This window comes from Pan paniscus, chromosome 21, assembly GCF_029289425.2.
Source record: "Pan paniscus chromosome 21, NHGRI_mPanPan1-v2.0_pri, whole genome shotgun sequence".
NCBI lineage: Eukaryota > Metazoa > Chordata > Mammalia > Primates > Hominidae > Pan > Pan paniscus.
The window spans coordinates 50,753,838-50,766,968 of NC_073270.2; the positions used below are offsets into that span (position 1 = coordinate 50,753,838).

General features: G+C 37.5%; 1 protein-coding gene across 1 annotated transcript in view; it reads left to right on the plus strand.

Annotated features, from left to right (window-relative positions):
- Positions 1–13,131, plus strand: part of STK4 (serine/threonine kinase 4) — a 113,311-nt gene that overhangs the window by 54,228 nt on the left and 45,952 nt on the right. The window contains exon 10 of the mRNA XM_003825944.6: positions 4,129–4,286. Coding sequence (XP_003825992.1) covers positions 4,129–4,286 — 158 coding nt within the window. The remainder of the gene's footprint in view (positions 1–4,128; positions 4,287–13,131) is intronic.

Consider the following 13,131-nt stretch of genomic DNA (forward strand, 5'->3'; position numbering starts at 1 on the left):
TTGCTCTGTTACCCAGGCTGGAGTACAGTTGTGTGATCATATCACTGCAGCCTTGACCTCCTGGGCTCAGGTGATCCTCTTGCCTCAGCCTCCCAAATATTTGAGACCACAGGTGCGTGCCACCACACCCAGCTAATTTTTTTAAAAAATTATTATTTGTAGAGACCAGGTGTCTTGCTATGTTGCCCAGGCTGGTCTCGAACTCCTGGGCTCAAGCAGTCTACCCACCTTGGCCTCCAAAGTTGTGGGATTACAAGCATGAGCCACCATGCCCAGCCTACACAAGAATTTTTAAGTCTCTTCTTGCTGTACATTTGCTATTGTCTCAATGCCCAAAGCAGGTTAGATAGCCAGGCCCAGAGTCATTGTGAGAGGGAGTAAGGTAAGGATGAAGATACCAAGAGGAAATTGTTGTGGCCATTTTTAAAAACAATTTATCTTAGATACTAATTGTGATAGGAATGCAAATCTGTTTACTGAGAATTATTATCAGTCTATAAAATCAGACTTAGTACAGGTGCTGCAATGTAATGACAGTGTTATTCACAATAGGAATACTGCTGTCTTCTTCATATAAACTTAACATGTCAGTAAAGCACTCTCACACATGAAGAAAGAACCATTATGGTGGAGGCATTTATTTTCTGGAATCACTAAATACAAGGATCAGCTAATTATTTTTGAATGTCTGCTGTTTCTTGCCAGTTAAGGTGGCTTCCCCTATCAGTCAGTTCATTCAGTTTTTCACTTTAGTTCCATAAAATATTTCATCTGCATCTCTAGACGATATCTTTATTACAGTTTGAGTTACCTCTTCCATCTGTTAAACCACCAACAACAAAAAATCCAAAGAATCAGAGATACTCTTGTCACTAAAATATTTCTTGAGTCTTAACTATTTTTCACTTTGGTCTTTGCTTTATGCCTGTACACATCTAGTTGTAGCATGTTTTAGATGAGAGGCACCCAGTATCATAATCCTACTAGAGATAAGAACTTCTTCTTTTGAATAGTTATTAATAACTGAGCATAAATATGTTTTCATATGCTACTGCCAAGTCATAAAATCACGGAATTTTTCAAAGCTGCAGGGAACATTAGATATAATCTGGCCCTTTGTCTTCTTTTTGCAGATTGGGAACCTGTGGTTTTACCAAGATCATGTAGTCAGAACCAGAATCTAAATCTTTGAACTGCAGGATAGGGATTACTTTCCATTTTTTTTTATTGTGGTAAAATATACATAACATAAAATTTGAGGAGAGGAATTTTTCCGTTCTTCTGTCTCCAAAATCAACTTTAGCTTTTTGGCAATCTGATAAATGTAACATTTTAACTAATCATTTTGCTATAATTAAATTTTTAATACATGTGTGCATTTTACTTACAGCTTATATCTGAATATGTGGTTAGATAAAAAAAACTTCTCTTTTTATTTCACTTTAGTTTTTGGAACTTCGAATTCTAATAAATGTCAGGTATAATCAGGTCCCTGGTATTGATATCAGAAGGTAAAAGCAAATACATTTTAGATAGACTTTCTTATTTGTGGATTTTCATTGTTGAAAGAGACAAAGAACAGTTGGTGTTTTAACTCCAAAAATTAGAAATTTTTAAGTGGGTTGGTAAGAAAGAAGAACTCAAATATGAGGCAAGCAGATGTTCTCACTTTTTCATCTGAACAGTGACAGAAATTAGACAAATAATTATATTCTCACTTAACAGACATTTCTTTGATTTTTATGACATGGTTTAGAATTAGACCACAGAAATGTTATCTTTAGTGTTTCATCATCCTTGGTTTAAAGATTCAATTTCTTAAGTCCACCTGTATTGCAACTGAAAGTAATTAATGAAGAACCATAGAAATATATTGTTTTATTGTTGGATATAATACATTTTAAAAAAGAATGACACCCTTATGGTTTTTGTAAATTCCATTGGAGAAAAAGTTTTAAATTACCTGTTATTTCTGTCCAGAAGTCGCCATTTTTATTGATGAACTCAATTTAGTCATTTATCTGTGCATATATAAAAATGAATGGATGGATGGATAAACAGACGTGAATGACAGAAATAATGAGACAAGGGAGGTTGGTGCGTGATATATGCAGCTTACTCTCAAATTTTAAGTGTGTATTTCCTAAGAAAGAAGATACCCTCTTTTGTTTGTATTTCCTACAAAGGAGTTGCTCTTTTTTGTTACCACAATAAAGTGGTCAAAGACTGATTTTTCCTTTTTATTTCTTGAGACCGTGTCTCACTCTGTCTCCCAGGCTGGAGTGCAGTTGCATGATCATGGCTCTAACATCATACCTAGAGCACACAAAACAAAGCACCATATACTTGCTGATTGGTCCTAGCAAATAATGTATTTAATTCTTAATTAGTGAGGAGAAAACAGTGTAGTAGGAAACCATTGGCAGTGTGTGGATATGGGCAGATACAGGATTGGCTGCTGTTGAGCTTAGCAATGGTGATAGTGAGAAAAATGACAAATGTTCTGAGAGGTAGGGCGGCTGGCCTGAAACTGGACTAGGAAGTGTCATGAAATAAGTAAGATTGCATAGACCAAGGGTGCCTGGAGAGAAACACTTGCTGTTCTTTATCTTCTAGATACCTTCTCATCTACTTCTTAAGGTGCTGAACCTTCTGGTTGTTTTTCCTGATTACTGTAGGAAAGGGCCGTATAAACCCCTATGTTCATGGAAAGCAATGAAAAATACTTCCTGTATTTCCCTGTATTAGAATACTAATCAGAGGCACAAAGGTACTTCAACCTTTGAAACAGGTACATTCAGCTAGTTTGATTTTTAAATCATGCCAGGTAAAATTATTCTTTCTGCTCTTGTTACTAATAACTAATAGCTGCTGTATTCTGCTCTCTTAACGGTTACTGCTACTATGTAACTGCTGATGCTTTTCTCCAGGATGGTTTGAGGCCCCATCTAAGTCCCCTTTTACCAGTCTTCCCTGACCACACAGCATGCAAGAACTGGGCACATATAATTCTTTTAATCAATTCTATTTATTTTATACCTGTTCAATACTAACTTCTTTTTTTTTTTTTTTTTTTTTGAGACAGAGTCTCGCTCTGTCACCCAGGCTGGAGTGCAGTGGCGCGATCTCAGCTAACTGCAAGCTCTGCCTCCCGGGTTCACACCATTCTCCTGCCTCAGCCTCCCGAGTAGTTGGGACTACAGGCGCCCGCCACCACGCCTGGCTAATTTTTTGTATTTTTAATAGAGATGGGGTTTCATCGTATTAGCCAGGATGGTCTCGATCTCCTGGCCTCGTGATCTGCCCACCTCAGCCTCCCAAAGTGCTGGGATTACAGGCGTGAGCCACCGCGCCCGACCCAGTACTAACTTCTTTAAAAAATGTTCATGAGAAGTAAATAAAATCACCAATAGTCCTACTACCAGAGATAAACCCTGTTAACATTTTGGGTATTTTCCCCTAGTTTTTTTTTTTTTCCTATATGTATGATTTTATAGAGTCAAAATCATACTGTATATATAATACTGTATCCTATTTTTTCCCGTAAGTTTATTGTAAGCCATATGTAGATAGTATTTTTAAAGTTACATAATATTTCATAGAGTGGATGAATTGTGATTTATGTTTTCTTTTTCATGTATGTTTTTCTCATTATTCCAGTTAGATTATGAGATTATCAAAGAAAGTCACCCTACTGTATCATCCCCTCTTCCTACTTAAATGCCTATAGAGAATATTGTATGTGATAGATGCTAAATATTTTTGCTTGCTTCTGTCTCATTCTAAATATTATAGGAGCTGTTTGCTATAGGAGACTCCAAATGTATTATTTGCAGATTATCAGAATCATTGCATCACCCAAATCTTTCCATTTAGAAAAAGGGACCCCAGGGAAATTTCTGAATGTATTTTAGGGGAAATCTTAACTCCTCTGGAATTCCATGAGAATTTTTTGGGCAAAGATTTGTGCATTTTTTGTAGTTTCACTAGATTCTTGAAGGAGTCCTTTATCTAACAGAAGTATCCACTGATCCAGATATTGTAGCCCATCTGGAGATATGTCTATTTATTAAACTTACCTAAAATTTAGAATGTTTCTTTTCATTTTTCATTTTTCTTTGTTTTCAGGAAGGGATGAGACCATGCAGCCTGCGAAACCATCCTTTCTTGAATATTTTGAACAAAAAGAAAAGGAAACCCAGATCAACAGCTTTGGCAAGAGTGTACCTGGTCCACTGAAAAATTCTTCAGATTGGAAAATACCACAGGACGGAGACTACGAGTTTGTAAGTAGTGTTGGAAGTAAATGGTTATGTCTTCAGGGGAAGTTATTTGAAATATCACATATTAGTGCCCAAGCATTTTCTTGTGCATTTTGAGTCTCCTAAACCATCCCTGACAGTGTCTACCGAGCTGAAGGACAGTATTTTGACTGATGTTTGAGCAGTTCTCTGGTCCCTGATTAGTGGCATCTTTTTTGCTTTCGAAGTCCATATTCAGTTTTTATTTTTGTCCAGTTAGAAATTGTTCATGGTGAGAGAAGTATTCAATCATCAAATGAAATTGCAACTGTCTTTAATAGTTTATTTGGGGTTTTGATTTTATATTTAAGAATTAGATTGGAGGGCAATTGACACTGTTTTGTGGTGTCCTTGTTGTTTTGCTAACTATTCTCCTAATTTTAACCCTGCTGAAAGGATTATTCTCAGTTTTTTTCAGAGGACGAATGTATAATTATTCCAGTTTCATATGAAAAACTGGATGTGTTTTCCTTTCTCTACTGTGGAACATTTTCCCTCAACCATAGACACTTATTAATGTTCATAGGCATTTAAGGAGTAGAGCAATAAAAATTTTGGGAAAAAGTAAGCTAAGGAGTCTGCATTTTCTTCTTGACTATTACTAGAAAAGATTTTTCTCTTCAGTAGCTTTTTATTTTTACATTCTAAAATTCTGAAGTTTGATTCTCCATCTGTCATAATTCTGTTGTTTATAAAAGAACTTAGATTGGGCATTGGGCTTGAATTCTGGTAGGCCTGTCTAGTTCTGGCTTTCCACTATACTACTCACTGGGCTAGAGGAAATGACACCATTCTTCCATAACTTAATTTCTACTTTTATAAAATGGCAGGAATATCACAGTTTATACAACTAATGGTAGAGATCCTTTAAGGACCAGAATAACTCATCTGAGGTAAATTAACTGATTAGTCACTGAACCCATGATAGAACCCAGGTTCATTTGTTTTATTACCTGTTTGTTCATTTACTTACTTATCCAGTGTTTTTTTTTTTTTTGAATGTCATGCGTTTGACACTATTCTAGGGATGTGGTCATTAACAGAACAGCCAAAAACCCATCCCTCCATGAGGGAATTTTCATTCTAGGCGATGATGGAATTTTCATTCTAGGCGAAGGAAAATAAGTATTTAGTGTGTTAAATGGTAGCAACTATTGTAAAAAATATAAAGCAAAAGGGAGGTTAGGAGACAGAAAGAGTGTGTGTGTGTGTGTGTGTGTGCATAGTTTTTTAAAAATAAGAGTAGTCAAGGAAGTTCTCATTGGTAAGAAGATGAGGATGTGAACTATGTGAATATCTAGAGGAGAGATTTTTAGGCAGCAGGAATAGCAGATGCAAAGATCCTGAGGCAGGGACTTGGCTGGTGTGTTTACAGAACAACGAAGAAACAGTCTGTTTTGGAATGGCATCAATAGGATGTGCAGCAGGAAATGATATCAGAGATATAATGGAGAGCGAGATAATGCAGGGCTTTTTGTGTAATAAAAAGGACTTTAGCTTTTACTCTTGAGTGGAATGAAAGACCATTGGAAGGGATGACTTGACCTTATTTATATTTAAAAGGTATTATTCTAGTTGCTATATTAATACATTATAGGAGAACTGTAGCGTTTCTGAACACAGGTGCAGTGTTTTTATTTACTATTCAAAGGTGGCAAATTATGGGGCACATCTGCTACTATTCTCCACTTCTAGGCCTTTGGCACCCATCTGTTCCACTGAATCAGGGTTCAGCTTCAGAAGCTGCCACTGCTAATCATAGTAGACTTACGAAATTTGAATTATTGTGCGTCTGTTCCATGTTGCCTGTATAGTTGTCTTCAACATGTGTATAAGGACTGATTTCTCAGTTTAGCCAGTCTTCAGGCAAAGATGTTTAACTACTGGGTGCCAAATCACATCATTATTGTGATAGAATGCTTGAGAATCCTCAAATCTGTAGTACTTCTAAGCTTAGTTTCCTTGTTTTTAAATGTTTTAGAAGTTAGCGATTTTGGCTAGGCGCGGTGGCTCACGCCTGTAATCCCAGCACTTTGGGAGGCCAAGGCCGGTCGATCACCTTAGGTCAGGAGTTCGAGGCTAGCCTGACCAACACAGAGAAACCCCGTCTCTACTAACAATACAAAAAAATCAGCCAGTATGGTGGTGCATGCCTGTAATCCCAGCTACTCGGGAGGCTGAGGCAGGAGAATCGCTTGAACCCAGGAGGTGGAGGTTGTGGTGAGCCAAGATCATGCCATTGCACTCCAGCCTGGGCAACAAGAGTGAAACTCCGTCTCAAAAAAAAAAAAAAAAAAAAAAAAGAAGTTAGCAGTTTTGAAAACCCAGTCACTTTAATCCTTTTTAATTTTAAAAAATATTGTTTATGATATTTTTAGGATACATGTAATATTTTAGTACCTGTTCATAATGTGTAGTGATCAAATCAGAGTAATTGGGATATCTATTACCTCAGACGTTTTTCTTTGTGTTGGGAACATTATAAATCTTCAGCCGTTTTGAAGTATACAATAAATTATTAACTATAATTTTCCTACTGTACTATCGAATACGAGAACTTATTCCTTCTCTCTGACATATTTTTGTACCCCTTAACCAACTTCTCTTCATCCCTCTTTCACCTCTTTCCCAGCCACTGCTAACCGTCATTCTACACTCTGTTTCCATAGGATCCACTTTTTTAGCTCCCACATGAGTGAGAACATGTAATATTTGTCTTTCTCTGTCTTATTGTAGCTAACATAATGACCTCCAGTAATATCCATGTTGCAATAAAAGAAGCGACAACATTTCTTTCTCTTTTCTGGCGGATAATATTCCATTGTGTGTATACCACATCTTCTTTATCCATTTATCCATTGATGGACACTTAGGTTGATTCCATATCTTGGCTATTGTGAATAGTGTTGCAATAAATAGGAGAGTTTAGATATCTTGTTGATACATTGATTTCCTTTCTTTTGGATATATGCCCAGCAGTGGGATTGCTGGATCATATAGTAGACCTATTTTAATTTTTTAAGGAACCTCTATACTGTTTTTTATAATCGTTTTATTACTTTAAATTCCTACCAATGGTGTATGAACATTCCCCTTTCTCCACATCTTCACCAGCATTTGTTATTTCCTGTCTTATTGATAATAGCCATTCTAACTAGGGTGAGATGATATCTCTCTCTCTTTTTTTTTTTTTTTTTTTTTTTTTTAAGAGACAGGGTCTTGCTTATTCTCCCAGGCTGGAGTGCAGTGGTCCGATCATAGCTCACTACAGCTTCAAATTCCTGGCCTGTAGTAATCCTCCCACCTCAGCCTTCTGAGTACCTAGGACTACAGGTATGGATCACCACGCCTGGCTAATTTTTAAATTTTTTCCAAAGATGAGGTCTGGAAATGTTGCCCCAGCTCATCTGGAACACCGGGCCTCAAATAATCCTCCTGCCCGGGCCTCCCAGAATGCTAGGATTACAGATATGAGCCACTGTACCGGCTCTTTGTGGTTTCAATTTGCATTTTCCTAATGATTAGTGATATTGAGATTTTTTCATATGCCTGTTGCCCATTTGTATGTCTTTTGAGAAATGTCTATTCAGGCCTTTTGCCCAACTTTCATTCTAATCATTATTCTTGGATCAGTAGTTTCAATGTGTAAAGAATTTATTTCTCTTTGCCACAGTTTTCTCATACTAAGATCATTGGCAGGAAACTTGTTTTGGTGGGCAAGCTACTTATACGGAGGAGCTTTAGGAGGTCTTTAGAGAGAGTACTTTTTATTTTGGAAGTAGATGACTTCTAGGGGGAGTGGGCCCATGGTGCACAGTGACCAGGTTAGCACATTGCATGACTTGTATTACTCCTGAGACTTTCTTCTAAATCTGAGGTCATAAACTGGCAGCAACCAGCTCACAGACCTTTCTGTGTGTCCTATACGGTGTTTAAATTTTTAATTTTTTAAAATTAGTTGCTTATGTTAAAAACTTATGAGATTTTACACAAAATGTTGGATCTCCAGCTTATTTTGAAAATGTGAAAGATCTGGCTACAGTAGACCTACATTATTGGTTAATGGTTGTCTGGAGCTGAGTGGCAGCTGCCCTCTTTAGCTATGACCTCTCTAATTCTTCACACTATTTGACCTACTTCACTCATTTGTATTAACTGTCTGACCTGTCTGACACTTAGGGGCATTTGATATTGGGACTCTTGCACTAAATTGTTTGGATTTATATATGCTTGAGCCAGCCTATTCTGATATATGACATTCTACTCTATTTGTACCTTCAGAATGTTAAGATAATTTACTTAATAAAAGTCTCTTACAAAAAAATTTCAAACTAAGCAATAAAATTGAGATGAGAGATAACATGAGCTGCTCTCCCAACAAAGATCAAATGAAAACTGTCTTCATAGTTGATATTCTTGTTACATAGCTTTTACCTTGATCCTAAAGCAAGCATTTGAAATAATAGTCTGGAACAGTGGTTCTCAAAGTGGTCCCAGACCAGCAGTGTTAGCATCACCTAGAGACTGTTAGAAAGGCAGTTATTCAGGCCTTACCCCAGGCAGACTGAATAGGAATATCTGGGGACAGCACCCATTGATTGGTGTTTTAACCTGTCCTCCTGGTGACTCTTACCCACTAAAGTTGCTCTAAAAGGTTTTTAGAGTAGTATATCTTCATATACATTTCTTGTTTTCTTTTCTATTAGATACTATAGAAATTCAGAGATAAGGATGTATTTCTATTTTATTAACATTGTATGATTTTTAAATTTCCTTGTTATTCCCCTTTTGAGTCTCCTATACTCTTACTGGAGGTACCAAAGAAGCACATAAAATATGGAAAATGTATGTTTGTAAGTGACATCTGGCAAATAAAGAGCTAGTCCTTTGAGTGAAGAAAGTTCTGAATAATCTCCTGAAAGCTTAACGAAGGATATGTGTCAGACTTGCTAACATGTTTCCCTCATAGTTGCTTTTTTTTTTTTTCGAGATGGAGTCTCACTCTGTTGCCCAGGCTGGAGTGCAGTGGTGACATGATCTCAGCTCACTGCAACCTCCGCCGCCCGGGTTCAAGCATTTCTCTGCCTCAGCCTCCTGAGTATCTGGGATTATAGGTGCCTGCCACCACACCCAGCTAATTTTTGTATTTTTAGTAGAGACAGGGTTTCACCATCTTGGCCAGGCTGATCTTGAACACCTGACCTTGTGATCCACTCTCTTTGGCCTCCCAAAGTGCTGGGAGTACAGGCGTGAGCCACCGGGCCCAGCCTCCTTCACAATCTCTTACAGACTTTCTGATTTCTAGGCAGATAGTATTTAATTATGAAAAAAGATAATTCTGTTTCCTCCTATGAAGAGAATTGCTGCTTTCCAATGACCTTTTTGCCCAAAATGGCAAATAGGAAGTAATTTAATCAGGAGTAGCCGAATTTTATACTGACAAAAACTTCATATTTTCATCTGAAACTGAATATTTGTCTCATTTCTAAAAGTGAATTGCCTGTTTGCCAAGTTGAGAAACCCCTCCAAAAATTTCTAATAATGTTTAAGATACATAGTGATTAAAATATAAAAGGTGCTTAAAAATGCAATAGTCTCTAAAATTGATATTTCATATTCTATTAGCAGATCACTTTTTTGGAAAAAAATGTAATATTTTGTGAGAATTCAGACCTTCCCATTTTGCCATTCATAAAGCCACAAACAGCTGTAAACTTAAATCCAATTTGGCTCATGAATCTTCCAAAAACACACTGTAATATTTTAGTTTAAGATGACCCAGGCTGGGTGCAGTGGCTCATACCTGTAATCCCAGCACTTTGGGAGGCTGAGGTGGAAGGTTTGCTTGAGCTCAGGAGTTCGAGACCAGCTTGGCACATAGTGAGACCCCATCTCTATTACAAAAATAAAAAAAAGATGGCTCAAGTGCCAACAGTGGTGAACAAAACAGACCAGGCCCTTGTTCTCATGGAGTTTACAGTGAAGGAAATAGACATTAAGCCAGTACCCTAGTAGGTATCAGTTCAGGTAATAATAGCGAATTTTTTTTTTTTTTTTAAAGCACAGTTAAGAGATATTGTGAGAAAAGGCCTGTGGAGAGACAGGACATTCAGCTGAGACATCAGTGAAGAGGGGAAGCAAGTCACAGGAAGGTAGGGGAAACAAGTACAGAGACTGTGAGACAAGACATAGACTATGTGTAAGGAAGGAAAGGAGTCCATTGTGGCTGGAGCCGAGTGACACATGGGATAGCAGTTTAAATGTAAATGCATCAGTAATCACAGTAAATGTGAGTGCACTAAAATCTCCTATTAGAAGAGAAAGAGTCTGGATAAAAATAACAGTCAAATTCCGGCTAAATGCTGTTTATAAGAGATGTAACAAAAAGAAAATACAACCGAAAAGTTTAAAACAGAGGAATGGAAAAAGATACACTAGGCAAATACTCACTAAAAGAAAGTAGGTGAAACAATATTGATATCAAATGAGGCCAAGCATGGTGGCTCATGCCTGTAATCCCAGCACTTTGGGAGGCCGAGGCAGGCGGACCACGTGAGGTCAGGAGTTTGAGACCAGCCTGGCCAACATGGTGAAACCCCATCCCTACTAAAAGTACAAAAAATTAGTTGGGCATGGTGGCAGATGCACCTGTAGTCCCAGCTACTCAGGGGGCTGAGGCAGAAGAATTGCTTGAACCCAGGAGGCGGAGGTTGCAGTGAGCCGAGATCGTGCCACTGCACTCCAGCCTGGGTGACACAGCGAGACTTCATCTCAAAAAAAAAAAAAAAATCAGATGAAATAGAATTTAAGACAAAAGAATGTTACCTGGGAAGGATATGTTTTATGCTGTTAAAAGGTATACTTCATCTAGAAGATGTAAGTCATGCACCTATATGAAACATACATATTTATCCCAAACTGATAGAAATAGAAGGAGCAATGAGAATACTGCAATTATAGTTTCAAGAAGTTAATCAAGAAGACTTAAATATTCTTCTCTCCAAAATTGACATTTCAGTTAGACAAAAAACTAACGCAATTAACAACATTGATAAAACAGAATATAGACAAAATTTCTAATATATATGTAACTTTAAAAACATGGAATATTCATAAAACAACTATTTTATTCTTTTTTTTACCTTTATTTCAGGTTCAGGGGTACATGTGCAGGTTTGTTACACAGGTGAATTGTGTGTCATGGGGGTTTGGTGTACAGATTATTTCATCACCCAGGTAATAAGCATAGTACCCCATAGGTAGTTTTTCGATCCTCACCCGCCTCCCACCCTCTGCCCTCAAGGAAGCCCTGATTTCTATTGTTCTGTTCTTTGTGTCCATGTGTACTCAGTGTTGAGCTCCTACTTACAAGTGAGAACATGCTGTATTTGGTTTTCTGTCCTTGTGTTAGTTTGCTTGGGATAATGGCCTCCAGCTCATCCATGTTGCTGCAAAGGATGTGATCTTGCTCGTTTCTGTGGCTGTGTAGTATACCATGTCAACATGTACCACATTTTCTTTATCCAGTCTGTCATTGATGGGCATTTAGGTTAATTTCATGTTTTTGCTATTGTGAATAGTACTGCAGCAAACACAACGCATGCATGTGTCTTTATGGTAGAACAATTTCTGTGCCTTTGGGTATATACTCAATAATGGGACTGCTAGGTTGAACGGTAATTCTCTTTTAAGTTCTTTGAGAAATCGACAAACAGCTTTCCACCATGATTGAACTAATTTACATTCCCACCAGCAGTGTATAAGTAATCCCATTTCTCTGCAACCTCGCCAGCATCTGTTATTTTTGATTTTCTAATAATAGCCATTCTGACTGATATGAGATAGTATCTCATTGTGGTTTTGATTTGCATTTTTCTAATGGTTAGTGATGTTGAGTATTTTTTTCACATGCTTATTGACCATGTGTATGTCTTCTTTTGAGAAGTGTCTGTTCATGTCCTTTCCCCATTTTTAATGAGGTCGTTTGCTTTTTACTTGTTAATTTGTTTAAGTTCCTTACAGATTCTGAATATTAGATCTTTCTTGGATGCCTAGTTTGCAGAAATTTTCTCCCATTTTGTAGGTTGTCTGTTCACTCTGTTGAAAGTTTATTTTGCTGTTCAGAAGCTCTTTAGTTTAATTAGAACCTATTTGCCAATTTTAATTTCTGTTACAATTGCTTTTGTTGCCTTCATCATGAAATCTTCCGCCAGGTCCTATATCCAGAATGGTGTTTTCTAGGTTATCTTCTAGGGTTTTTATAGTTTTAGGTTTTACATTTAAGTCTTTAATTCATTTTGAGTTGATTTTTGTATACGGTTTAAGGAGGGGGGTCCAGTTTCAGTCTTTTGCATATGGCTAGCCAGTTATCTCAGGATCATTTATTGAATAAGGAGTCCTTTCTCCATTGCTTGTGTTTGTCAACTTTGAGTTACTATGTTTTTTTGTTTTTTGTTTTGAGACAGAGTCTTGCTCTGTTGCCCAGGCTGGAGTAATGCAGTGGCGTGATCTCAACTCACTGCAATCTCTGCCTCCTGGGTTCAAGTGATTCTCCTGCCTCAGCCTCCTGAATAGTTGAGATTACAGGCACCTGCTACTACACCTGGCTAATTTTTGTATTTTTAGTGGAGATGGGGTTTTACCATGTTGGCCAGGCTGGTCTCGATCTCCTGACTTTGGGTGATCTACCCACCTCGGCCTTTCAAAGTGCTGGGATTACAGGTGTGAGCCACCATGCCCAGCCAATGTTTGAAAGGGTTAAAAAAGAAATCAGGCCACATTACCTGACTATAATGCAATAAAATTAGAAATTAACATTAAGAAAGTAGTC